The 24,902-nt window shown below is 38.6% G+C and overlaps 1 protein-coding gene across 1 annotated transcript in view; it reads right to left on the reverse strand.

Moving 5' to 3' along the window:
• Positions 1 to 24,902, reverse strand: part of Ccser1 (coiled-coil serine rich protein 1) — a 373,946-nt gene that overhangs the window by 272,113 nt on the left and 76,931 nt on the right. Inside the window, exons 2-3 of the mRNA XM_090356800.1 lie at positions 14,858 to 16,201; positions 13,192 to 13,376 (exon numbers count right to left, since the gene is read on the reverse strand). Coding sequence (XP_090212926.1) covers positions 13,192 to 13,376; positions 14,858 to 16,160 — 1,488 coding nt within the window. The 5' untranslated portion in view covers positions 16,161 to 16,201. The remainder of the gene's footprint in view (positions 1 to 13,191; positions 13,377 to 14,857; positions 16,202 to 24,902) is intronic.

The following is a 24,902-nucleotide window of genomic DNA, read 5'->3' on the forward strand; positions in this document are numbered from 1 at the left end:
GGACAATATAAAAGAAATAGAGAAATTCCTATGGACAGATTACATTTGTAGACTGGAGGAGAAAGAAATTGAACAGAAGAGATCAATAAGTATATGAAACCAGTAATTAAAAGACTCTTGTTAAGGAAAAGTCTAGGACCAGATGGCATCACAGCAACATTCTACCTTTTCAATCCTTGAATTTACTTTTTCTTTACTTTACTTGATTTTCTATTTTACCACACAAAGACTTTCTCTGTTATATTCAAATGTACTCATTTCTTCACCCCAACCCCCAAATGTCCTCCTTTGGAATAGTATTTGCCTCCTTTGCCCTTTCTAATGGCTTAAAATATTCTCCAGTGCATTCAATCAAACTACTTACTATAATTTGCAAGTTTGAGTATTCAGCCATAACTTTTTTGCTCATTGTTAGGCTTAATTAATTAATCCTTCTTTTGTGCTGGTAATTACAAATTAAATCGTGCCATTTTCAGAAAAAAATGGATGTTAAAGAAAATATGTCAAGTACAGTCAGCTTCTGCATGTATTTATCTCATATGTGGCCAACAGATAGATAGATAGAAAGATAGATAGATAGATAGATAGACAGACAGACAGATAGATAGACCGACCAATGAGCTGAAAGTACAGGAGGGACTGCAAGGAAAGAAAAAAAACAAAAGAAGAGAAGAAAGAGCAGTACATGGAAACCTGTTAATGTAGATAATTTATTTCAAAACAGTTTTAAAATTAATTAGTCCTGCAAAAGTCTCAATCACTTCATATATAAATCCTAGCTGTATGTGACAGCTTCTTTTTAGAAGCATATTAAAAATAGTATTTCTATTTTCTCCTTCATTTTTTCAAGGATATGTGGAGTATTGACAAATCCACTGATCACATTGCTTTTGCAGACTCCCATGTCCTGTCCTCAGATTTTGCTTTCTAAGTTCCATACTGACTAGATTTTAAAAGCATCCAGTCTTAAGTCCTTTCACGCCTTCTCAAATCCATTCTGTAGAAGATGTTGTCAAAAACTTAAAACAGTATGTTTGTTATTCTCGATGGAAATGTTTTAAAGTTCATTTCAGCTTTTAAGAAAAGAAATGCCTGATCTTCTCAGTGTTATCAGAAGGTGGAGAGGCTCCATGTTCAGCCATAGAGTGTCCTTTAATATTTACATGCTCGCCTTGACAGTGTACCAGCCACTGCACTGGGAGCAAGACACGAAGCCTCAATGCTTTTCAGCTCCCCACAGGAGCTGAGTGCATAGCCATAAACACACGGTACAAAACAGAATTAGATGGGTAGAGTGTGTGTGCGTGTGTGTGTGTGTGTGTGTGGTGTGTGTTGGCACTGGGGCTTCCACTCCAGGCTAAATACTGTCCTTTTTTCACTCAAGGCTGGCATAGTGCCAGTGGAGCCACACCTGTACTTCTGGATTTTGGTGGTTAATTGGAACCAAGCATCTCACAGCCTTGACTATTGGAGTTGGCTTTGAACCTTGATCTGCATATTGCTATTCCAGAGTGGCTAGGATTACAGAATGGAGCTCCTAGAACTGCAATGAAGCCAACTTCAGTGTTCATTGCAGTTCAAACTTTAGACTGTGTTTAAACATTTTTGGCAAAATATAACTTTAAGAATAATAAAGAATTTATCCCATAACATTCTTCTGAAATGATATGTCAAATACCATGTTCTTTAAATTGAGGGTTTTTCCCCTTAACTTTGTCAAAACACCATTCCCATGGCTTGATGAGGATTTTAAATCTAATTTTATTTTCTTACATTTAAAAATTTCTATATTCTTCACATTTTTCCTATAAAGTAGAGTGACTCCTATATTTGGCAATTATTTGAATTATTTGAATTTTGTGGAAAGGGACAATTTCTGTTGTGTTCTTCAGTCCCTTGAGGGGTGAAGTTCCCCCCCCCTCTTTAAAGACAAAAATGTGCATGATTTCGTCTACCATCACATAAGATAAAAATAAATAAACCTAATATACTAGAGCAAGATCATTTTCTATCTTGTTCTTTTATTTGCTTTCCAAGATGTATATGAGCAAACAGAGATGTTCTTTAAGAAGCATTTATAAAGTACATGATTTATGTCAGAAAGTTTAATAGTATTCTGGCAGGGTTAGCAGTGTGACAATTTAAAACACTTTAATGGACAAGTTAAAGGTACTCTGTTACAAAGGCACTTACTGCTTAATTAAAGATACTACAAAACAAAACTTTTGTGAAAAATACCATGACAAATGCTGGATTTCAAAAGGCTGACATCAATCAATGGACATTGTTTTCATAAACTACTTTGTTAAGTGGCAACTCTTCTGTACAACTAAAGGTAATACATATATTATACAATATATTATATATACACAAAAATAAAATACTTTTATTTTTTTTCCACTTCTTTCCTTACCAGGAAAAATGGACGATGGAGATTGGACTCGTTTTATCTTTGTTTCTTTGCTCATATTATATCACCATTTTGCTACATATTTGCTATTATATTTGGCAAGTATGCTCATATTTAATTGGTAATCCCAGTAATAATTGGTAAATATCTAAAGATCTATGTTTGCTCCTTTCAGCATTTGTTTCATCCATTTATAAACATCTAACAGGCCATGGTGCATTCACCAATAAAGATACTGGCATAAAGTGGCATATGACCCCCCAGCAACCACACATGCTATGGGTGCTCTGCTAAGGACTGTGCCAAAAAAAAAATAGTGGCATCAGTCAACTCTGCCAGATGCTCTTCAAGTGGAGGAAGCTCAGGCTGAAGGAAAATCATAAACATGAAAAGGTCTTGCCTGGCTTTCGTGACTCACGCCTGTAATCCTAGCTTCTCAGGCGGCTGAGATCTAAGGATCACAGTCAGTCCAAGCAGAAAAGACCATGAGACTCATCTCTGATGAATCATCATAGAACCAGAAGTGGTGCAGAGAAGCTCAAGGACAGCACCCAGGCCATGAGTTCAAGCACCATTTCCTACCACCCACTCTCAACCCATAAAACAGTACTGGAGGTTGTGCTGACCCTGTAGTAAGGCTAAAGCCTAGAAAAACTAGTGGGGAAAGATTTGTTAGGGAGATCATACCTGGCATTCTTTCCTGTCTCCCATCCCTAACATGCTAAAATATATCCTTTTTTCCTGGAGTAAATAGATTTTTAACTCAGAACTAGAACACATTTCCCGATTACATATAACCTTTAACATCGCTAAAGCCAGCAATTAATGCACTAAGCCATTTTACCACCCTCCATATTTATTTTTCTGCTGACACCTGAAAAACTGCATTCTCTTAAATCCTGAAAACAAGTTTAACTGTATGAGTTGGTATCCCAGAAAATCTTCAAGTTATTTTGGCACTCGGCACTGGCCTATTTTTTTGCTCAAACTCCCTCCCTCATGAAGAGCTGTAACACAAAAGTTCAATGTACCGAGCCGGGTATTATATCCAAAACTACCTTTCATAAGCTGTGAAACTCTAGATCAAAATCAGAAGGCTTTATCACTAGCAATGACAATCAATGTCATCAATCACATGCAATAAAAATAACGACTGGATTATCTTTTGCAGGGCTTCTCTGAGCTCTCATTTCCATTAGGGTAACGTAAAGAGAACCCTAAACCTGCTGATGCAGGAACATGAATCCTGGAAGAACTCTTGATCCTTAAAGAACTTATGTCTCTGAAAGTGCACAAGCCCAAAGCCCATCTGCCCCCGAGGGAGCCATTACTACAGCAGAGAGTAAACAAACTTGGGTTTTACTTGAAAGAGACACTATACCTATCTTCAAAGATAAATGATTCCTAGACACTCTTTCTTGAACAGGGAATGCTGTTGTTGTTGGCCCTAGGGCTTAAACTCGAGGCTTCTGCACTGTCCCTGAGTCTCTTTGTGCCAAAGGCTAGAGCTCTACAACTTGAGTCACTGCTTTGTCTGAACTTTTTCTTGGAGATAAGAGTCTCACGGACTTTCCTGGCTGAGCTGGCTTTGAACTGCAATCCTCTGATCTAGCCTCCTGAGTAGCTAGGATTATAGGCCTTGCCTCCAGAGCCCAGCTATTTGTTTCTTTTCTTAATTCATTTGCTCTCTCAGGGATTGAATCAGAGCCTCAATCCTTAGGAAGCTAATGTGATAGCTCTTGAACCACATTCCCAAGCTCTTTTTGCTTCCACTATTTTTCAGAGACTCTTTCTGGCCTGTAAGTCTAGCCTCAGGCCACAGAATTCCTAAACATGATTCTAAGCCTGAGCCACAGGGAATGCCTTGGGTTTGGTTTGATTTGTTGGTTTGTTGTTATTTTTGAGACATTTTTCTCACCAACATTGTTGCCTGGGCTAGCTTTAAACATCATTCAGCCTCTCCCTGCAGCCCCCCCGGCAAGGGCTGTGAAGTGACATTTGGACAATTTTGTAGAAGGGAGGGACACAGCTATGTGAACCCTAACTGCCATAGTACCTGCTGTTCACTATCACTGGCTACCTCCTACCTCCTATTTACAGATACCTATTCATTATTTAATCCTCAAAGATAAACAAACGTATTTTTTTGTGCCAGCCCTAGGCTTTAAACTCATGACATGGGTAATGACCCTGAACATTTTTGCTCAAGGTTAGTGCTCTACCGCTTGAGCCACAGCTCCAGTTGCCATTTTTTTTGGGTGGTTAAGTGCAGATAAAGGTGTCATGGGCTCGCTATGAACCATGAGCCTCAGATCTCCTAAATAGTTAGGCATAATCCATCTGCTCCTGGCTAACAAACACATTTTTACACACAAACATATATGTGATTGCTGCTTTGGAAATGAAGAAGCTGAGGCCTAATTCAGTAAAATGGGACACAATGCTACAATAAAAATATTAATAATCAACTTGTAGTCATGATTATAAAGTAGTTCTTGAATACCAGAAGTCTAGTGAATGCAGAAAAGAAAAGAAAAAAATACATTTTCATGGTTCAGAGAAACTCCCTTTGATTTGTTTCAAGAAAATCAGTTGCATAATATGTTGGTATCATTAGCATCTCCGGATTATTTAAAGTCTTCCCACATACAATGAACCATGGATATGCCACAGTGGAGAATTATAGAAGTTAATATAGTAAAAATCATCTCAGTGGTTTCCCATGACTATGACCCAAGAGTAAATAGAAATATTTGTGATGAAAATGTAGCACTGTATACAGAACTGAATTGGTGATGCTGAGTACTGGGTTGGTAGAGGTAGACTCCAAAACTCAAATAAGTATCTCTTAATCTGTGTTTTAATTAAAAGGTTTATTTGGCCTATTTCACAGGAAACAACTGACTTAAGTAAATATATATGTATTTTTTTTTCAATCAACTCACAATACTGACTTTAACAAGGGCATTATTGCCATCTAGTGGGAAGGAGAGATAATAACACCAAGTCCAAATTACTTGATAAGTGCTATACCTGATAAACTATAATAAAATTATACATAATTAAAAAAAACATGTTGGATGTGATTATTAATCTCTATTTGCATGTTTTTCAACATGACTCCAGAATTCATCAGTGAAATAATATTTAGTTCTCTCAAGCACATTTTAATCATAGAAGATTTTACTTTAGGACTATTATTGTTCAATAGATTTGGACAAGTCCACTGTATCTCTTTCTCAGATATAGCCTCTAAAAACTTGTTTAATTGAAATCATATAATATAAAGAATAATACAAGGTTAGTATAGGTAATAAGAAGTCAACACTAGATAGATAATAAAATATATACAGATGGTTTCTGTATGTATAAAATGTCTTTGGTGCACTTTGAATTGTGCAAAGTGTTCATTATATTGAAGAAAATGGCAATAATCATCAAGATAATAACAGAAATGTTTGTATACATGTATATGTGAGTATGCATAAATGCATATATATGTGCATAGGCACCTGAATTCAGTGCTTCCATGGAGATTTAATAACACATACTTGTAATGGCATAAGGACTTAATAAAAAGAATTACCTACTGCATGTAAAGCAGGAGACAGGACAGAAAATAGGTTAAAAATCTGTACAAACTATATGGTAGTATGCTGACCAAATTACGTCATTCACATCAGACCAATATCTAGACTGACCTTGTCTTCTTTTCCACAGTTGAGAATAATTAGCTCCTAGCAAATGGCAATAGCTCCCAAAGAAAAACTCTATACTATTTTTCTAAAGGTTACTTTCCTTTGTATACTTCAGTGGCATAACAACTCGAGTCTTTTCAGGAAGACTTCAGAAAAAATATATACTACATGTAGAAAAATAAACTGATTTGCTAATAAAATGTTAAGTATTCTGAAGTGAAATTAGTTTTCCCTAATGCCTGATATACAAGAGGAAAGTTGCAGATAATTTCTGTCTTATTGTTAGTGATTTTGCTTTCTCTGTATATCTTCTTGACTGTGTGTATGATATATTTTATCTTTAGTAGAAAGCCTAAACAAATGTGAAATTCGCTTTTTAAAGAAGCAAATAAAATTCTAATAAAAGCAAGTTCTCTTTCTTTTAACTTGAAACAAAAAAATTCAGGAAAAAATTTAGACCTATCACAGCTTAAAATTCATATGTATAAGATATATGAAATTTCCTTTATGGGGACCGGAAGTTTGGCCTAGGGGTAGAGTGCTTGCCTAGCATGCATGAAGACCCGGGTTTGATTCCTCGGTACCACATATATAGAAAAAGCTAGAAATGGTTCTATGGCTCAAGTGGCAGAGGGCCTGAGTTCAAGCCCGGGGCTAGCAAAAAATATCCTTTTAAAATCCAATCTGTCCTACAGGTTAGAAATTTTGTTGTTGTTTTTTCTGCATTATTTTTCTTGCATTATTTACAGAAGCTGAATCGAAGACTATTTGCAAAGAAAATATGCAAGAGTTTCTTGAAATGCTGTTCGTTGAGATTATTATTTTTTGTGATGCAAGTTTATAGATAATAGATATGAAAATTACAATGCTATTTTTTTTCATTTCCAAGTCAAACTACTTGGGAAGCAATACATTTTCAAATGTAAGTCATATTCATGTGAAAGTACCTTATATATAAGGTACACAAAATACACACATCTATGTTCACACATTTACAGTTGAGTAATAAAAAATAAATCTGATTACACTGGTACTTGCAAATAAAATTTCATCAAATACTTGAAAGCTCTCACCGAAGCTGAGGAAGATAAAACTGAAACATTCTAAGTCAAAAAAGCTTTCAGAACTTCAGTCATCAAAATTAAATCTTATATATTAAGTGGAATTACATTGAGTACAAGCCACTAGCTATTATCGAAATATCACATAATTATCAAAATGTCACAAAATGAAGTGATTATAAATTCCCATAGATTTCTGAAAAGGCACACTTATACAGTGAGAAGTACTTACCACGAACTAATGAAATAAATTTTAACACTTCATAATTATAAATATACTTTATTTTCACATGATAAGTACTTATATTTACATACACATTTTCTTTCTTAAATCAAAGTATTTCTATCCTTCCCCCAACAGATTTTATTGGCCAGCATTGGCCTAGATGGTATCCATTGTAAGAGCTATTTTTCAAATTACATGTTGAAAGGGCAGTTTGAAACAAGAAAGATCATGACAGTCCAGGTCTCAGAGCGGGGAGGGAAAGCAACAGATTCAAATAACTTAGAGATGAGAACCTTAATTAGACAAGGAGAAAAAAAAAAGAAGAGAGCAGACTGAAACTAAAAAGACAGAAATGAGCCAAGTGATCACAGCTCTAGATAAAATAAATGATGCTGAATATGAATATATCAAGCTTTATGCCTGAGAAGTGACATAGGAAATAGCGTGATTCAGTCTTCTCTTCTTCTGTGGAAATGAAGAAGAGCAGAGGGTGGGGAGAGGTAGTCTATGCTGGCTGGAGAGATTAACCTGAGGAAAGGGATGAAGGTCATAGAAATTTTATCGACAGGAACAGAAAATAGTGACAAACAGCCTTTCCCCCAAATTATTAGATAGCCCAATCCATGTCTTCATCCTCACTCTAACTTCAACATGGTTTTCCTTGAACTAAAGAAACAAGGGAGGCGTGGTAGACGCCTCCCTTTTTGATCTTCCATCTTAAAATGGGATCTTATACAACACCTTCATTTGAAAGGAAATCATTGGCTGTCTCCATATTGCTAGTGTTTCTCTGGTAATTCCTTCTGAAAGAACAAATGCTGATGTTTAGAGCCTGTCTTGGGAGGTGGGGAGTGGCTGGCAGGAGAGACCTGCAATATCTGATCCACAAAGTCCTGCTTTGAAAAGGTAAACATTTACTTTTGAAAGACATGCAACAAGACACCTTAAGGTTCTTTCCTACCAGTTATTTCTCTGTCTCAGATAAACTCCATAATTACAGCAGATTTGGGTCAGGGTCAATCATTTCTAAGTGAAAGAAACATCATTTTTATGTGATTAGGAAATAAAGAAACTGAATTTAATGTATATACACCCTAATGGTTATAGTAACAAGTTCAAAGCTTTTCTGTACTGAACATAAAATGCAATGTCATTTGAATGTGAATGGAAGAAACAGATAAATATCCTGGACTACTGTGACCTGGTAAAACAATGAAACTAAATTTCTGTTTGGTTATCCAAGAATCAAATACAGACACATATCCATGTCCTTTGATTTTTAAGAAACATAATATACTTCGGAAAAATGTGCATTGTCGGTATATAATTTCCACAAATCTAGAAAATCACTGGCAGTGCCACAAAAATGGTGGTGTCATAGTCATATGTGCATTTTTTAATCGTTTTCACATTCATCTAGTGGTGGCTAACAAGAGATATTTTCATCTGGAAATAAGATAAAAACTTCCATCAAACAAATAACATTTTTACAGATTGACTTCAAAATGCAGCAGTAAAGATGTGGTTATGACAAAAATTCTTCCAAACTGTGGGACCAGGAAAAAGAGAGCAAGAAAAGTGAAGAAAAGGGGTGTCTTTGTCCAAAAAGAATTGTTCTTATCACTGGATTTACAAAATGGCAGCCCTCTTTACAACACCTTAATAAAAACAATAACATTATTGTTTTAATCATATGGAAGGAACTAGTTATTTCCATGAATGTTTTAAAAATTACTTTCAATAAAAGACCACACAAATTATAAATCCTAGAATGGCAGCAATAGAATAGAATACTATTGTGGTCTATTTTGAATGGCTTTGGTTTCTCCCTCATTCTATCAGAAACACCTTTGCAGTGAGAACTAGCAAGCTGTGTTCTTATCTTCAGCTTCCTTCTTAAATAATATGTTCAAAAGGATATGACCCTGGAATGTTTGAAAATGTTTGTTGTTAACTATAACCAATTGTCAGGTCAAATTTTCTTAACAGAGAAAGCTAGGATAACCTCAATGCTCTCTCCACAAAATCCTCTGAATTAAACGGTAGATAACTTCCTGAAATGAATAACTTCAAGAAAAAAAAGCAAAGAACCTTTAAATTAATGAGATCTTTTCACTGAACAATATTCTCATTTCTAAGACTTCTGGGAATTTTATGGAAATGCTTAGTAGAAAAAGAAGAAAGAAGAAAGGAGGGTACTATTAAATTGCTTTAAATTACCAACTTGTAAAGAACAGAAAGTTGTCATGTTAAATTAATTGAATTAATGGAAAGTCCAAAATTACAAATTATTCAATATGCACTAGAACTGATTCAACAGTTTCAATTTTTTCATCACTCTATAACTGCTGTGATTATATTTCATTTGAATCCATAAAGTATGCCAAAATGTCTACTTCCTAAATGTTTTAAACTAGCAGAAATTCACAAATGAAATTGAATTTGACAGAAACAATTTGAGTAATAGCACAGCTTTCTCTGAGGACATTTTTTTTTCCAAATCAAAAGTCTCTTTATTACGCAAGAAAATTTACTCTCATATAACACAGGAAGAAAACACCCCTTCCTTTTAGAGTTTGAAGATACATGTAAATCTCCGTTTAGAATAAACAGAGACGGAGCTTCAAAATCATACTGAATATTTTTAAAATTAAATAAATCTTCCCACTATTTTCAGTAATTTAGTCTCTTTTTGGGTGGTCAAAGAGACTAAGATGCAACTGAGTAGATTGAAAATAAAAAATCTGGGGATTCCTGCCTTATTTCCAGTGCAAAAAAAATTAACAACAACAACACTATTTGAAATACTGGACAGAAACGAAATTATCAGGGCCAGGAGCATAACCTAGGGATAAAGTGCTTGCCTACCATGAAAGAAACCTGGGTTGGATTCCATGGTACCACATACTCCGAAAAAGGCAGAAGTAGTGCTGTGGTTCAATGGTAAAACACTAGCCTTGAGCAAAAAAAGCAGATGAGAACATGAGGCCCTGCATTCAAGCTCTAGTACCAACACACACACACACACACACACACACACACACACACACACACACACACACACAGAAAGTTGGTCATATTCATCAGGCTTTGTAGAATAAATAAATTGAGAGCTGGGGAATGAATGGAATGTGGGGGTTCTCAGAAGGAAGAAAACAAGGTTGAGCCCTAGTTCTTGATATCAACAATAGGAGGACAAAAAAATCAGAGTCTAGAGTTCTATGGGGAAAAAAAATAGGAGAGAAAGGTTTTTCTCCTGAAAGCTCATATGACAAACTATGCAAATAGGAATCATTCATGTCAGAGAATGACATGTGGGTACAAGATGTGATTATTTTTTCTGGTACATATGGCTTTCACTTGAGATGCTGCAGAATCGAATCTGCCTATTGTGAACACATACTCTCCAAATTGAAAACACTTACTTGATTTTGGTGTGTGCCTTAAGGGGTTTACATTTTTAATTTTTACAGACAAAACTATAATATTAAGATACATGTCACTTGTGAAATGGCAGTACAGTAAATATATGGACAGAGGTATAAGCTGAACTACATTTTGTCATCATTTCTCCAAACTATAAAAGACATAGCATTTTCCTTTGAAAAATAGGTAGCACACATATGACTTAAATAAAATTTGCTAATTTTTGAATTATGGAAAATATAAACTCAGAAAAGCCATCAAATAAGGAATAAAATTCCTTCTCTTTTGTATGTGGGGGGGGGTGTGGAGAGGGAGTGATTTGGGGCTTCAACTAGGACTTGGGCACTATCCCTGAACTCTTTCATTCAAAGCTACTGCTCTACCACTTTGAATTATGGCACTAGTTGCAGTTTTTCTGGTGTTTGACTGGAGATAAGATTCTCAGAGACTTCTCATCCCAGGCTGCCTTTGAACCTCAATCTTGAGATCTCAGCCTTCTGAGTAGCTAGGCAGGCATGTGCCACTAGGACCAGGCAAAATTCTATTTTTAAATGAAATTTCTAGAAAAGAGTTACTGAATATTAAGCCATAAGAAGAGGAGCTCAAAAAATAGCATCTCAAACTAAGCACATATAATTAGGCCATAATTCAAAAAGAAAGCCATCAGCACTCTTTCTCATCATAACCTAGATGTTATATGCAATAATTACATAACTACATATAGTGTAGTCATATCTTTAACATAGCATACAATAATATTTGTAAAAGGTTTGAGACTAATATTAAGGAAATATGTCCCAATATTAAGAATGAGGCAACCAGGCCAACAACATGTCATGCCATTGTTTTATCAAAGCATTAATTCTCTTGGAGAGTGTCCTATTTTTATCTTATTATTTTCTGCACACAACCTGTGAAGTTATATGTGAACATGTGGATCTGTCCCCAAGATATATAGCTACATATCTATAGATATAAACACACATACATATATGTCATTCTAATACAGAGGAGTGGTTGAATTTTGGAGGAGAGCTACAGAAAATACACCAACCTGGGCTGGGAGGGGGGCCTAGGGGTAGCATGCTTGCTTACCATGCATGAAGACCTGGGTTACCACATACACAGAAAAAGCTGGAAGTGGTGCTGTGGCTCAAGTGGTAGAGCTCTAGCCATGGGAAAGCCCAAGCACCGTTCTCAGGCCCTGAGTTCAAGCCCCAGGACTGGCAAAATAAAAAGACATCATTTTCCATACATAAAGCTACAATTTCTTAAATACATTAAGCCACCTGGTTCACGTTCAACTAAAACCACCCAAAGCAGTCTTCTTTGTGCTACTGTACTTGACAAATACACTTTATGCATCATAAACAACAAATAGTAAAATAATTGAAGGATGATATATAAGTTGCAATATCCTAAAGTCCTAAAGAAAATTCCAGTGCACTGGTGTTTGCTAGATAAGTATCATCTGTCTGTAAATCCAGTAAACAAGAGCACAGCAATGGTGTTACCCTGCCATCTTGTGGCCGCTCTGCCACACTGCAGAAATGCTTATTAATGTAAAGGTTTTAAAGGCCTCCATAAACTTCCTGTGTTACTAAGTTCTAAATTAAAAGTGGATCTGAGAGTGATTTCGTGATGCTACATGGAAAATTACTTAAGTCAAATGGTAAGAAAAACATTTCAGATAGAAAAGAAGAGAATATGGAAGAAGACAGATGTTAAAGAATCAAGCACGGATAAATAATGGAAGTTCAATATTTGGCTAAAGTGGCTGATGTCTGTAATCCGATCTCTCCAGGAAGTTGAGGTATAAGAGTAATGGTTGGTAGCCAATCCCAGCAATAAAGACCATGAGACTCTTATCTCCAATTAATCATTAAAAAAAAGCCTCCCCCCCTACACACACCCACTGCACCCACCCACACGGGAAGGAGGGAGGAAAGCAGGGGGGACAAGCCCAGACAGGGCCACCCAAGTTGCCAAGGTGGAAATGGCATCCTGGAACTTACATAGAGAGCTGTTCAGAAGGGATCACAGCCTGGAGCAACTGGATGAAATAATGAGAGCAAAGGATATCTTCGGGAGAACTTTCCTACCTTGTGGCTGGTCTCTAAAACAGAGACCAGTCATCTTCCATGGAAGCAAGAAAGACGGGACTAGGGAAGCTCTCAGGCTTTGCCTGTCTGGCCTCGTCCCTGAGCCTATGCACTAAAGCTATTAGCCTGTCTCAGCTCTGCCACCAACCACGGAGGCCCACTTCCCCTCCAACAATGCATGTTTATCCTTCAGCGTGTGCTCGCCTTGCAGAAGAGAGGGTGGCGGCTGTGCACAGCTCAGTATGTGCAGACGTGAGTGTGTTCTTACCAGACTGTTCATCTTGGAGGAAGAGGAGCTTGCCCTTTGCTTCCTTAAGCTGTTGGCTTCCTCCGCCTTTCCATCTTTGGGCTTCAAAATCGTTCTGCTCCCTTCCGCGGTTCCTTCCGAGGAGGATCGCAGTCTGCGCTCCATGAACCTCCCCTCGCGGTGTGGACTCAGGCTACTGGCTAGAACTGTGCAGAGACACAAATGCACGCGAGTGTTTAAACAGGCCTTTCACGAGGGAAAAGTAGACATTTTCCTAGGAGTCACTGCTTCTTAGGTGCCTCATCCTCTCCATAGAATCTGGGCACAGCTCAGCCTTCCTTTGCTAACATTCTGGACCACTATCTATTAATCTACTCCAAGCCCCTCTCCTGCCTCTGTCCACTGCCACCTGTTTCTCCATAGCTCTACCCCACAGCTGGCACATGAGTGAATGTACAGGGCCTTGAACTGAGGGCTTCCTGCTCCTCAATTCTTTTACTCACAGCTGGCACTCTGCATACTAAGCCATTGCTTCCAGTCTGACATTTTGGCTGGTTAGTTGGAGACGGTCTCATGGACTTTTTCTACCCAAGCTGATTTTGAACCTCAATCCTGTAATCTGAATCTCCTAAATAACTAAGATTGCAGCCACTGATGTCTGACTAAATAGCTCACAACAGCAACTTCAAACATTTTTTAGTAATGCAGCTAAAGGACACAGTCTGGTTCCAGGGACAAAATGGCCATTTTCTCAATATTAGGAAAGTTTTACATAGTAGTAATAACACAGTAATAAAAACATTTTCTATAATAGTCCAGTAGATGGCATATATTCAATAACTTTCTTAAATTGAATCTTACATTAAATAATAGTTTTCAGGAACCAGACTCTCTCTCTCTCTCTCTCTCTCTCTCTCTCTCTCTCTCTCTCTCTCTCTCTCTCTCTCTCTCTCTCTCTTCCCTCCCTCCCTCCCTCCCTCCTTCCCTCCTATCTCTCTATGTTTTGTCTGTCTCCATCCATTTTTTCAACTTTCAGAGATAAACAGAGAGAGAGGGAGGGAGGGAAGAGAGAGCCAATATTGTAAAGCAAAGAGACGGTTACCAAGGTTACACAGCTAGTTAATGTTTAAGCCAAGTACGGATTGAGCCAGAATCTCCAGGCTCCAAGGACTGTGTTTTAAAGCTTGCAAATTCTTTTGGATCTATGATTTATGTGAATCATGAAGCCTAGCGAACAGTCAAAAGCTTTGTTCACATAGAATGGAACTTAAATTACATGAATTTCTTTTATAAAGGTGTTGGCTAGAGTATATCCATTTTTTAAAATTAGAGACTATTAATACTTGCGTAATCAACTCTGAAAAAGATAGTCCTTATTTTAGACAAAGCATCCACGCTATGAGAACCCATTTTTCCCCCACTTTCTTAGTCAGAAACTAAGGTACACAACTAAGAATCATGAATTCCAGAAACAAACTTTCTGGTATAACATAATTGAGGATAAGTTGAAAAAGCAAACAAGGGAAGCATTTGAAACGTTTTTCAAAATAGAAGACAAAACGAATAACATAGAAAAGGAAGAACGAAAAACCAAAGGAAAAAATCTATTTTGCATTTGTGAGTTTGAGACCATTTAAAAAAACCAAAACGTACTGGAAATGAATTCCCATGAGACACTACAGCGTACCTTTAGCAGAATTTTCCTTACACCCAGGGGGCATTCGGTTAGGCGTTCGATAATCGCCAGAAGTGGGTATGCTCCTGGAATCTGAGACGGGATGGAAGCCTTTCACTCGTTCTGCTGTCGCTTTATGTGGGTCACACCAGCCCAGGATCTTTGGGGCGTTGGCCCTCAGCTGTGCTTCCCCATTGAGTACAGCCAGGCTTTCTTCCCTTCCCCGAGGGGAAGGCTCTGGGTGTCTCCCCTCCTGCATGGGTGGGCCAGCAGCTGGCAGTAACACTTCTTTCTGAATAGCAGCAGAGATGTCTGGGAAGGGGTGACAGTCCCTGTGACCTTGGCCTTCTACCCTGGACTTCCCGGGAGACAGGACAGAGCAGGGCGTGGCGTCTTTCGGGTCCAGGGGGACCCTGGGGGCAGCAGCAGCAGCAGGACTGGGGGAGAAGTGAGAGGTAGAATCACTGGGACCACAGTGGTCCGAGTGTGAAGCCACGCTTCCACTCTTAGGAAACGCATCGGCTTCCGACACGGAATCTTCCGTCAGGGCGCAGAACTCGGAAGGGGTCTGGGCCGTGGTCAGATCGGCAGAAAGCAGAGGAGAGGCCGGAGGGCTTCCAGAGCAAGATGGGGAGGCCTTGGCCCACCCAGGCTCTTGGGCTTGGGCTTGTGCGATTTCCAGGGAGAAGTCGGCCTTGGGGGCTGAGGCGATGGGTGGATTCTGGGGTCCAGGCTTGGAGAACTTGTGGTGGGAGGAGAAGGACTTGGGGAGCAGTTTCCTGGTGGAGTGTTTCCCGGAACGGTGCGTGGGATCCTCTGTGAACCCCGAGTCGTCGCCCTCGCTTCTGCCAGCACTGAGGCAATGGATGAAGACATTCTTATTGCTGGACGGCTCCTTCTCCCTTTCGAAGTCCTCCGTCAGCGATCTGGTGATCTTCTTACTGCGAGAACTGCTGAAGCCCACGGTGTGTCTTCCCCTGGCGTGGACGAGGTCTTCCCCAGCAGGCTTCTGCGCGTGGCTGGGCTGAGCGCCATTGGCGGCGATGGTGAGGCTGTGGCCCGCGGGCTCGGGCTTGGGCTCGCTGGCCTTCTTGTGATGGAAGCTGATGGAAGGGGCCCGGAAGATGCTCTTGCGTTTGCCTGTGCTCCCTGAGCTGGAGTTGGTGCTGGTGGGAGAGCAACTGTGCGCAGCAGCAGCCGCCGTGTGACTGGAGGAAGGGGAAGATGGTAGGGAATCCTGTCTCCGGCCAATGCTCTTTCGGAAGATGGGCAGCCGGGAAACCAGCGTAGAGCGTCGGGACCCCGAGTCCCCCATTGGGACTCGCCAGCTCGCGTGGTGACAGCCAACTTCGCGGCCTGAGAAAAGTCCACAGACACACAAAGAGGACAGGTGAATAGAATGCAATGCAGGGGAAAACTTGGTGACAGAAAACACATTGCCCCTCAGTCCCTGGCAGAGAATGAGATGGGTGCTGAAATAAACCAGAACGAGGCTGGGATTGTTGAGACTTTCTTGGATTTCTCAAGAGGAAATAAACCAACAATTCTGTAGGCAGTCTTACCAGGAATTCGATTTCCCAAAGTCATCTGTTGGAAAGACCGTGAGGTGGACAGACAGGAGATCATTGTAACTTCCAGCCTTGCTACACAGAACTGCTGGTGTCACTTTAATCAGTTGCTTAGCTGTCAGATCTATGCTGTTATATGTTCAAAAGAACATATAACCATCATGTGGAAAAGTGTGCCAGCCCTGCCCTGGGTAGAGAGCACAGCCATGCTTTCTGACAAGTGGCTAGCGTGAACTTAAAGCTAATCACTGCCCAGACTCCAGTATGCTCAGGAATAGAAATTGCCACTTAAAGAAAAGCCAATTGGGACCAATTCTTGTCCTTGGATTTAACTTAGAACACTTAGCGATCTTCCAACAGGAACTCACAAAGGGTAGAGTGTAGGTTTATAACCCTGCCCACAAGTCAGCCACAGGTATGAGTTGAAATGGCTTCAGCCCAGTCGAACTCCATTGGTAATTTTGAGAGAAGTAAGCATATGTGCTCAGAATCATGGACAATGTAGGAACCACATGCATGTCCTCCCCAGAATGGACCGACTTTGCAATTCCAAGTGCTTCCCACACACTCTCCTTTATTGCTTATAGATCTACAAATAGGCCATAAGACTGGGCGTATTTTATAGCAAAAAGAAAAATGCATTGCCTAGCATTGCTAGCTAATGAGAAGTAGAGCAAGAAGTAGAAATTAAGCATGCCCTAAGAAAAGGCCAGCATACACCGAATTTCACTGGGGCCAAGAAGCCAGCCAGACTTGTCACTACAGGAGGCCCCGCTAGGATTCAAGCAAAGACATTACACAGCCAATCTGTATGCTGTCTTCATCTTCAAGTTTGACCTCATTACAGTCTACCTCAAAGTGTGATTTATCTTTCTGTGCTGGCTTATTCCATTGAGTAGAATGTTCAGGTTCATCTACCTTGTTACAAAAGACAGAATTTGAATCGTTAAAACTAAACAGCAATCCATTCTGGTGCTGGTAGGAGTTTGGGTTTTCTACCTTGGCAATTGTGAGGAATGCTACAATGAATCTTCAGTAGAAGATACTTCTTTGGCATACAGATTGCAGTTTCCTTGGATATAAACCAAACTGGAATTACTAGACGGTGTGCTAATTCTATTTTCAATTTTATGAGGAGTTTCCATTATTGTTCTCCATATTGGCTGTACTAATTCACACTTGTGCCCACAGTGAGCAAGAAGACACTCTTCTCCACATGAAATTGAGTTAAAATTAAACTACATGTGATCTCAATTCCAAAACACTTCAAAATTCTTAAAAGGCTGTAAGTGATGAAAACTTAAAATGCAGACACTGTAGTTGTTGGATCATTGAACTCACAGCTTAGATTTTCCAAATTATATCCAACGAATAACACATTTTTATGAGTTGCTTTTTTTAAGTGTTTTAATTAACATTCTTCTCAGCTATGGTTTTATTTTCTTTCATATGTTACATTTACTTCCATTTAATACATGCCTACTGAAGGAATTGGTCCTAAACCGAACATTATCAAGCAGAACTTTCAGCTGCTTAGAAACCTGTGGTATTCGGTGCATAACAGTAAAATATTCACCAAATCTCTTCAAAACTTATGAATATTGAAATATTTCTTAGTATCTTTTAAAAACACTTATTGCATTGGAACCAGTAGTAAAAAATGAAGGAATAACACAGTTCTGTATCTCCTTAGCAAGTATTTAGCAGTTTAAGGAAATTTTTCAGAAAAATTCCTATGTGTACTCTCTCAAGTACTTAAACATCAAGACTTCCACTGTGTGTACATAAAACATTTTCCACTCATGTTTGTTCTGATTTTCTTTTTCTTCTCCTCCTCTTCCTCCTCCTTCTCATCCTCTTTCTCCTCCTCCTCTTCCTCCTCTTTCTCCTCATCCTCCTTCTTTTACTTCTTCTCCCTCATCTGCTTCCCCTTTCTTTCATTTTGGTACCCATCCTAGGGCTAGACCTCAGGGCCAAGGAGCTGTCCCTGAGCTTCTTTCATTCAAAGCTAGCATTCTATCACTTGAGCCATTACATCATACCTGACTTTTTAACATCTTTTTGGTAGTTTATTAGAGATTTAAGACTCATGTCTTGATTTCTTTAAATAAAAGCATAGATTCTAAAAGACATGTTCATGTTGAGTGGTCTCACCTAAAGTAGGTATAAAAATCTATTGAAGAGGCTGGGAGTTTGGCCTAGTAGGAGAGTGCTTGCCTAGCATGCAGGAAGACCTGGGTTCGATTCCTCGGTACCACATAAATAGAAAAAACCGGAAGTGGTGCTGAAGCTCACGTGGTAGAGCCTTTAGCCTTGAGAAAGTCCAAGGACAGTGCTCAGGCCCTGAGCTCAAGCCCAGGACTGGCAAAAAAAAAATCTATTGAAGACAAAAACCATTAAGGATTTCACTGTTCATTTTATTACTAACTCTTACTTCCCACTGAAAAAGAGTAAGCAACAGAAATGTAAAACATCTACAGATTGTAATTTTCTCTGATCCTTACAAAGGCTCAGGACCTAGACAACTGTAAATTTCCAGGTGCATTATTTTCTTCTGCATACTTTATTTTTTAATGACATAAGAGTAAAGCGAGCTCACTATTATGCTCTTCTAAGTTTATATTTTGCTTAGATTCAAAAATATTAAATAGTAAAAAAAATGCCCAATCAACTTCATCTCATTATGTCAAGTGTCCGATGGAAATGTGATTTACCTGTGCCAAAGTCTTGGGTCACACCTGTCCATGCCAGAGAAATACCATTTATACCTAGAATTTCTTTGACTTGGGTTTTCATGTGCATTCAAATTTAGAACTCAAATCCTTTATCCTTCTCCCTTGAATGGACAGGAAAATAATGGAGGCATTTTTTTTTTAAGATAAATCGCTCCCACAAGCCTGGTAAGGGATGCTTGTGCCAGCGGGGTCAGTGAGGAGAGTGTGTGGTGTGTTAAAGGATGACTGAGTAGGCTCGAGCAAATGATCTGTCCCAGGGAACAGAGCCATAGCACCAGCCCAAGCAAGAAGGAAGCAGAAATCATCCCCAGGCCTGATCTACTAACAGAATTACTAGACCTGTGCAAATCTGAGCCATAGTAGAATGCCCCTCTGTTATCAACAAATAAGGCTATAAAGATCCAAGAAACTGCTGACGTAAGAAGTGTCTGTTTTGAGGTGATCCCCCTAAAAATTAGATTGACCCTAAAGATGACATGAAAACAAAGACAGATGGCACCATTCAATTTATATAAATTCATCTTAGAGTAAAAGGGCAGTACAAACTTTTTACATAACAGGAACAATTACAGTAGAAGAGGAGGCGATACTTGAAAGAAATTGTTCTAACTGCATTTCATTTAGTTGATTCAATGGAGGGTAGAGTTGTGGTATGCATTTAGAAATAAATGAGATCTTGGCCGCATATGATCTTCATTCTTCATTTGTCCCAATTAGACAATATAAGTAGAATACAAAAGGAAGAAGGAAGGAAGGAAGGGAGGGAAGCAGGAAGGCAGGGAGAAAGGGAGAAATGCAGAAAGAGACAAAGAGAGGAAGGAAGGAAGGAAGGAAGGAAGGAAGGAAGGAAGGAAGGAAGGAAGGAAGGAAGGAAGGAAGGGTATTTTCTACATTTTGGAATATATGTTAATAAATAAGAAAACAGGTCGGAGTGGCACGTAATTCTCAACATGAAAGTCATCATTCCTTTATATGCATCTGTTATATGTCGCCTAGGGGTAATCCATGCAGGCTTTTCATTGTCCCTGAATTTTGACTGTGACCTGTCGGCCACATAAGGTAAGATGTATGACAGTCAGTCCTGAAAAATTTATAGATACTGGAGCATCTGGGACTTTCAGATTAGGCATGTTCAACCTATAATTTCATTAAACCATGCCTTGCTTTTGACCCTAAATATTTGACTACATTGATCTCTCTCTTTCTTGACTCTACATGATTGAAGAACTGTCCATCACTGTGTTTGCCGTCAACACAGTGTTTCTGATGAGGGGAAAGGAACTGACAGTATTTTCAATATTCAGAGCACAATTCTAGAAACGTGGATTTCTTAAGTCTGTTAAGTTATGTTAATGTCTGGTTTTGAGTAATACAATTAATTTCGCAGATTTGGAGAGGAAAGTACATATCTGAAAACAGGCTCGTTAATAAAAATAGTTTAATTCTTTATCGCCATATCTTACTTTAAAGAATTAGTATAGTTTGAAATATTTATTTAAAATGTTTTCATGGTGATATAAACTGGGTTTCTCGGGTGCATAATACGAGTGAGGCATTCTTATGTGAGCAATGTATTTCAGGTTCACTCATGCAAGCTGAGAAAGAAACAGAGTAAGAGCGGAGCATGAGTGAGGACCTGCACAGCAAGCAGGTAAGCAAGGACATCATGGAGAACTGGAGACAAGCTGTTGACTCGTTCCCTAGGGAAGTCAGAACACTAATTGACACCTGGGGCCAAGGCTGGCTGCTGGTTCCCCAAAGGCATTCAGTCCTATGAAGGCTTACCTTAAAGAATTAGGAAAGTATACCAGAAATCCACACCACCAGCAAAGAACTGAAACCCGAGTTATATAAAGAATTCCTGAACATAAGTCAGAAATAAAACAGATGGTCAAAGAATACGAACAAACCTCATTCACAAGAAACACATATTACCTATGAATACAAGGAAAGATACTCAAACCCATTAGTCGTCAAGCCATATGGAAAACCTTCTCTCAGGAGTGAGAAACAAATCAGGAAAGGGATAAAAGAGAGCCAAAACCTTGACCAGGAAATGCACGGAAATGTACATGTCAATCACTTTGGGCCTCACCAACTGATTTCCTACTGGTTAAAGAGCAAGAAAAAGCAAGAAGGTGCTGTTCAAAAACTTGACAATTTTGTTATGTTTTGTAAATAAAATAGTACTTTTAGATACTCATGAAGGAGTACACATTGCAAACGTCGTTTTAGAAAATTATCACTACCTTTGAGCCAGTATTGGGGCTACTTGAACCCAAGGCCTTGTGTGAAATTAGTTTTCACTCAAGGCTGGTATGGTATCAGTTCAGTCCCACTTTCACATATGGCTTCTTGTTGCTTCAGGATTGTCTGATTTATCATATGATTGGCATTACATTTTTGTTTAAGTAGTAACACAAAGGGATTTCAGTTCCACATGTCAGCTGATCATCAGTATCAGTTCTTTTTTTCTTGTTTTCTTTTTTCTTTTTTGCCAGTCCTGGGGCTTGAACTCAGGGCCTGAGCACTGTCCTTGGGCTTTTTCCTCAAAGTTAGCACTCTACCACTTGAGCCTAAGTACCACTTCTGGCCTTTTCTATGTATGTGGTACCAAGGAATTGAACCTGGGTTTTCATGCATCCTAGGCAAGCACTCTACCACTAGGCCAAACTCCTGGCCTAGTGTCAGCTCTTTCATCCTACTCCTCATCTCTTCCAACTCCCCTCAAATTACTTGGTTCCATTTTCACATATGTACATGGACAATTATGACGGTATTTTTAACCCGTCCTCTTCCCTAGGTCCCCTTCTTACCCTCCCTCACTGACAGAACATGTACTCATTTTTATAAACTGTTAAGTTAGTTTTTCAAAGGACTTAAAATAAGTTGATGTCATGTTAAGTGTTTATTTCATGGCAACATAAGTTAATGAGCCATGTCAGTTTATATTTTGCTTATTTTAAGTCAGCAGAATGCATGCAGAATATATGCTTTAGAGATATAGATATGTGATAGTCCATTTATTTACTATATATTAAAACAACTGGTTTTGCCTTTACATTCCTCTTTACTAAGAGAACCAAATTAAAACAAAACAAAACCTGTAGTTGCAAATACCGATCAGCAGAGGGTGGAAGAGCTCGTCCTTTTTGACAAGAGTCAACAATCAATTTAAAGACTTACGGAGCAATTAATTATCAAAACTACTACAAAGCCCATAAGTGAAAAAAAAATATTTAAATGCATTTTCAGTCGACTGTGTAATTTTTTCACAAGCAATTAGTATCTGATTTGAAAATTAGTATCTGTTTTTAAAGGATTACTATGGCTCTTGAACTTTATAAACAACTGCTAAAATACTAAAAACAAGAAATTTTTAGTTTTTCATTTAGTAATATATGTAAAATTTTAATTTAATGGAAATTACCTTTCCCATGTATCCATTCAGGTTCATTGTATATTTTCTAATAATTTCTTCATGCTTTAGTAAGGGCCATAAAGCTATTGCTACAGCACGCATATGTAGCATCTTTTAAGAAAAAATAATCCCTTTTCTAAGAAACACTTCTCTTTTTTCTAAGTGAAAAAAAACTAAAAAGCACTAAGAGTAAAAGTTGGTGGAAGAATGGAATCTCATCCTTAAAAGTTGATTTATTTTATACAGTATCTGCTTATCAATTCATAAACACAATGTGTGCATGATCTGTACTTCATAACTTTAACGAAAATAGGAAGTTATGCCTATCTAATACTTAAGGAATTTTATTCATAAAGTACTCTGATATGCTATAAGATTGGAATTATTTCAGATTATAAAAGGATCAGTCCTAGTTGAAAACGTGCCCACTTACTTAATTGCTTATTTATTTTTGGCAAGACTGATTTTTCAATTCAGGACCTTGAACTTGCCAGCACTTGAGCCCTAGCCCAACAATGTTCAATTTCATACCAACAATGAACAGAGTCATACTCTGACACCTGAAATTTACTTTGAAGAAAACTTCAGTAGAGAACATACAAGGATATTTCATTGCCAGTATTTTTCTTTGGCTGTAAAATGTTATATATTAATGGAGGAATTACCTAACATTGATTATAAGACTGGACTCAAAACATGTTTTACAACTTACTTTAAAAACAAAACAATAAGAGAGAAACTCCTCCAATACTGTTCCTGAGTTTGATTAAACTATTTCTTCATGATGGTGTTTATTCTTTGATGCACCTAACATCAGGTATCACTATAAGGAACAACTGGCCATTATTTCACCACGGCTGAGTATTATAGTCTTAATGTGATAGAATTCACGAGCAGGACCTCAACCAGAGCTGGGTGATGAGTCTCACTCACTTGACCACTAGGTGGGGATTTTTGCCCCTTGAACTACTTAGGAGTCTGAGGGAGGAAGTAGCATTGCTTTGTCTTTCACATTTGTAAAGCAGAAATGTAAGGTCAAGGGTGCCTAAAAGATTCAGCCAAAGACATAAAGATAATGGACTATGCCAACCTTTGTGAAGCACAGTGCTCATGATAATGTAGTTAAATCCAGTAATGGGATATAATTCTACCTCTTCATCCTTCTACCCCCTTCCTCTCCCCACTAATTCTTTGATGCAAGTTTAAGTTTGGGGGATCTGGTTATCAACACAAGAACCACACCTTCTCACTCTTATTGACTTACAAAATGCATGCAATTTTTCTTGGTTTCAGTGATCTTTCTGTCTGTCTGCTTGCTTTCTTTCTTTCTTTCTTTCTTTCTTTCTTTCTTTCTTTCTTTCTTTCTTTCTGTTGTTCATCGGGCTTGAACTCAGGAGCTGGGTGCTGTCCCTGAGTTGTTCCCCTCAAGGCTACCACTTTGTGCCTCAGTACCACTTCAGATTTTCTGGTGGACTGCATGAATTTTTCTTCCCTAGCTGGCTTTGAACGGTGATCCTCAGATCTCAGCCTCCTGAATGGCTAGGATTACAGTTGAGAGCCAAGGGTACCCAGCCACTTTTTTCTTATTTATTTATTTTTCTTATTTATTTACTTATTTATTTATTTTCACTCATGGGGCTTGAATTCTGGGCCTGGGCGCTGTCCCTGAGTTCTTCAGCTCAAGGCTACCACCCAACCCCTGGAGCCACAGCACCACTTCCCATTTTCTAGTGATTAATTGGAGATAAGAGTCTCTTCATCTTTAGTGCAGGGCTGGCTTTGAACTGTGATCCTCAGATCTCAGCCTCCTGAGTAGCTAGGATTATAGGCATGAGCCATGGTGCTTGGCCACTTTTTTTCTTTTTTAAACCTCTTCAAGCCATGAGCCTTGACAAATTTTGGTATTTAGGTACAGCTTCTAATACTTGTTTATTAAAAAAAAACATATTTGCCAGGCACAGTGGCTCATGCCTATAATTCTAGTTACTCAGGAGGGTGAGATCTGAGAATCAAGGTTCAAAGCCAGCCGGGATACAAAAGGACCTGAGATTCTTATCTCCAATTAACCTCTAGAAAATGGGAAGTGGGGCTTTGCTTAAGGGTAAGGTGGTAGCCTTGACCTGAAGAGCTCAGGTACAGCGCCCAGGCCCAGAGTTCAAGCCCAATGACCCACAAAAAAATATAACAACCATATTCGCCTTTTCATTTCATGATGCATTAAGAAAATAGCATCTAGACATAATAATACTTGAAAATATTTTTACTGTTTAAAAAATTATTAATTTTTTTATTGTATCAGTCCTGGGGCTAGAACTCAGGGCCTGGGAACTGTC

The sequence above is a fragment of the Megascapheus bottae genome, chromosome 23, assembly GCF_031878675.1.
Source record: "Megascapheus bottae isolate mThoBot1 chromosome 23, mThoBot2.hap1, whole genome shotgun sequence".
Taxonomy (NCBI): Eukaryota; Metazoa; Chordata; class Mammalia; order Rodentia; family Geomyidae; genus Megascapheus; species Megascapheus bottae.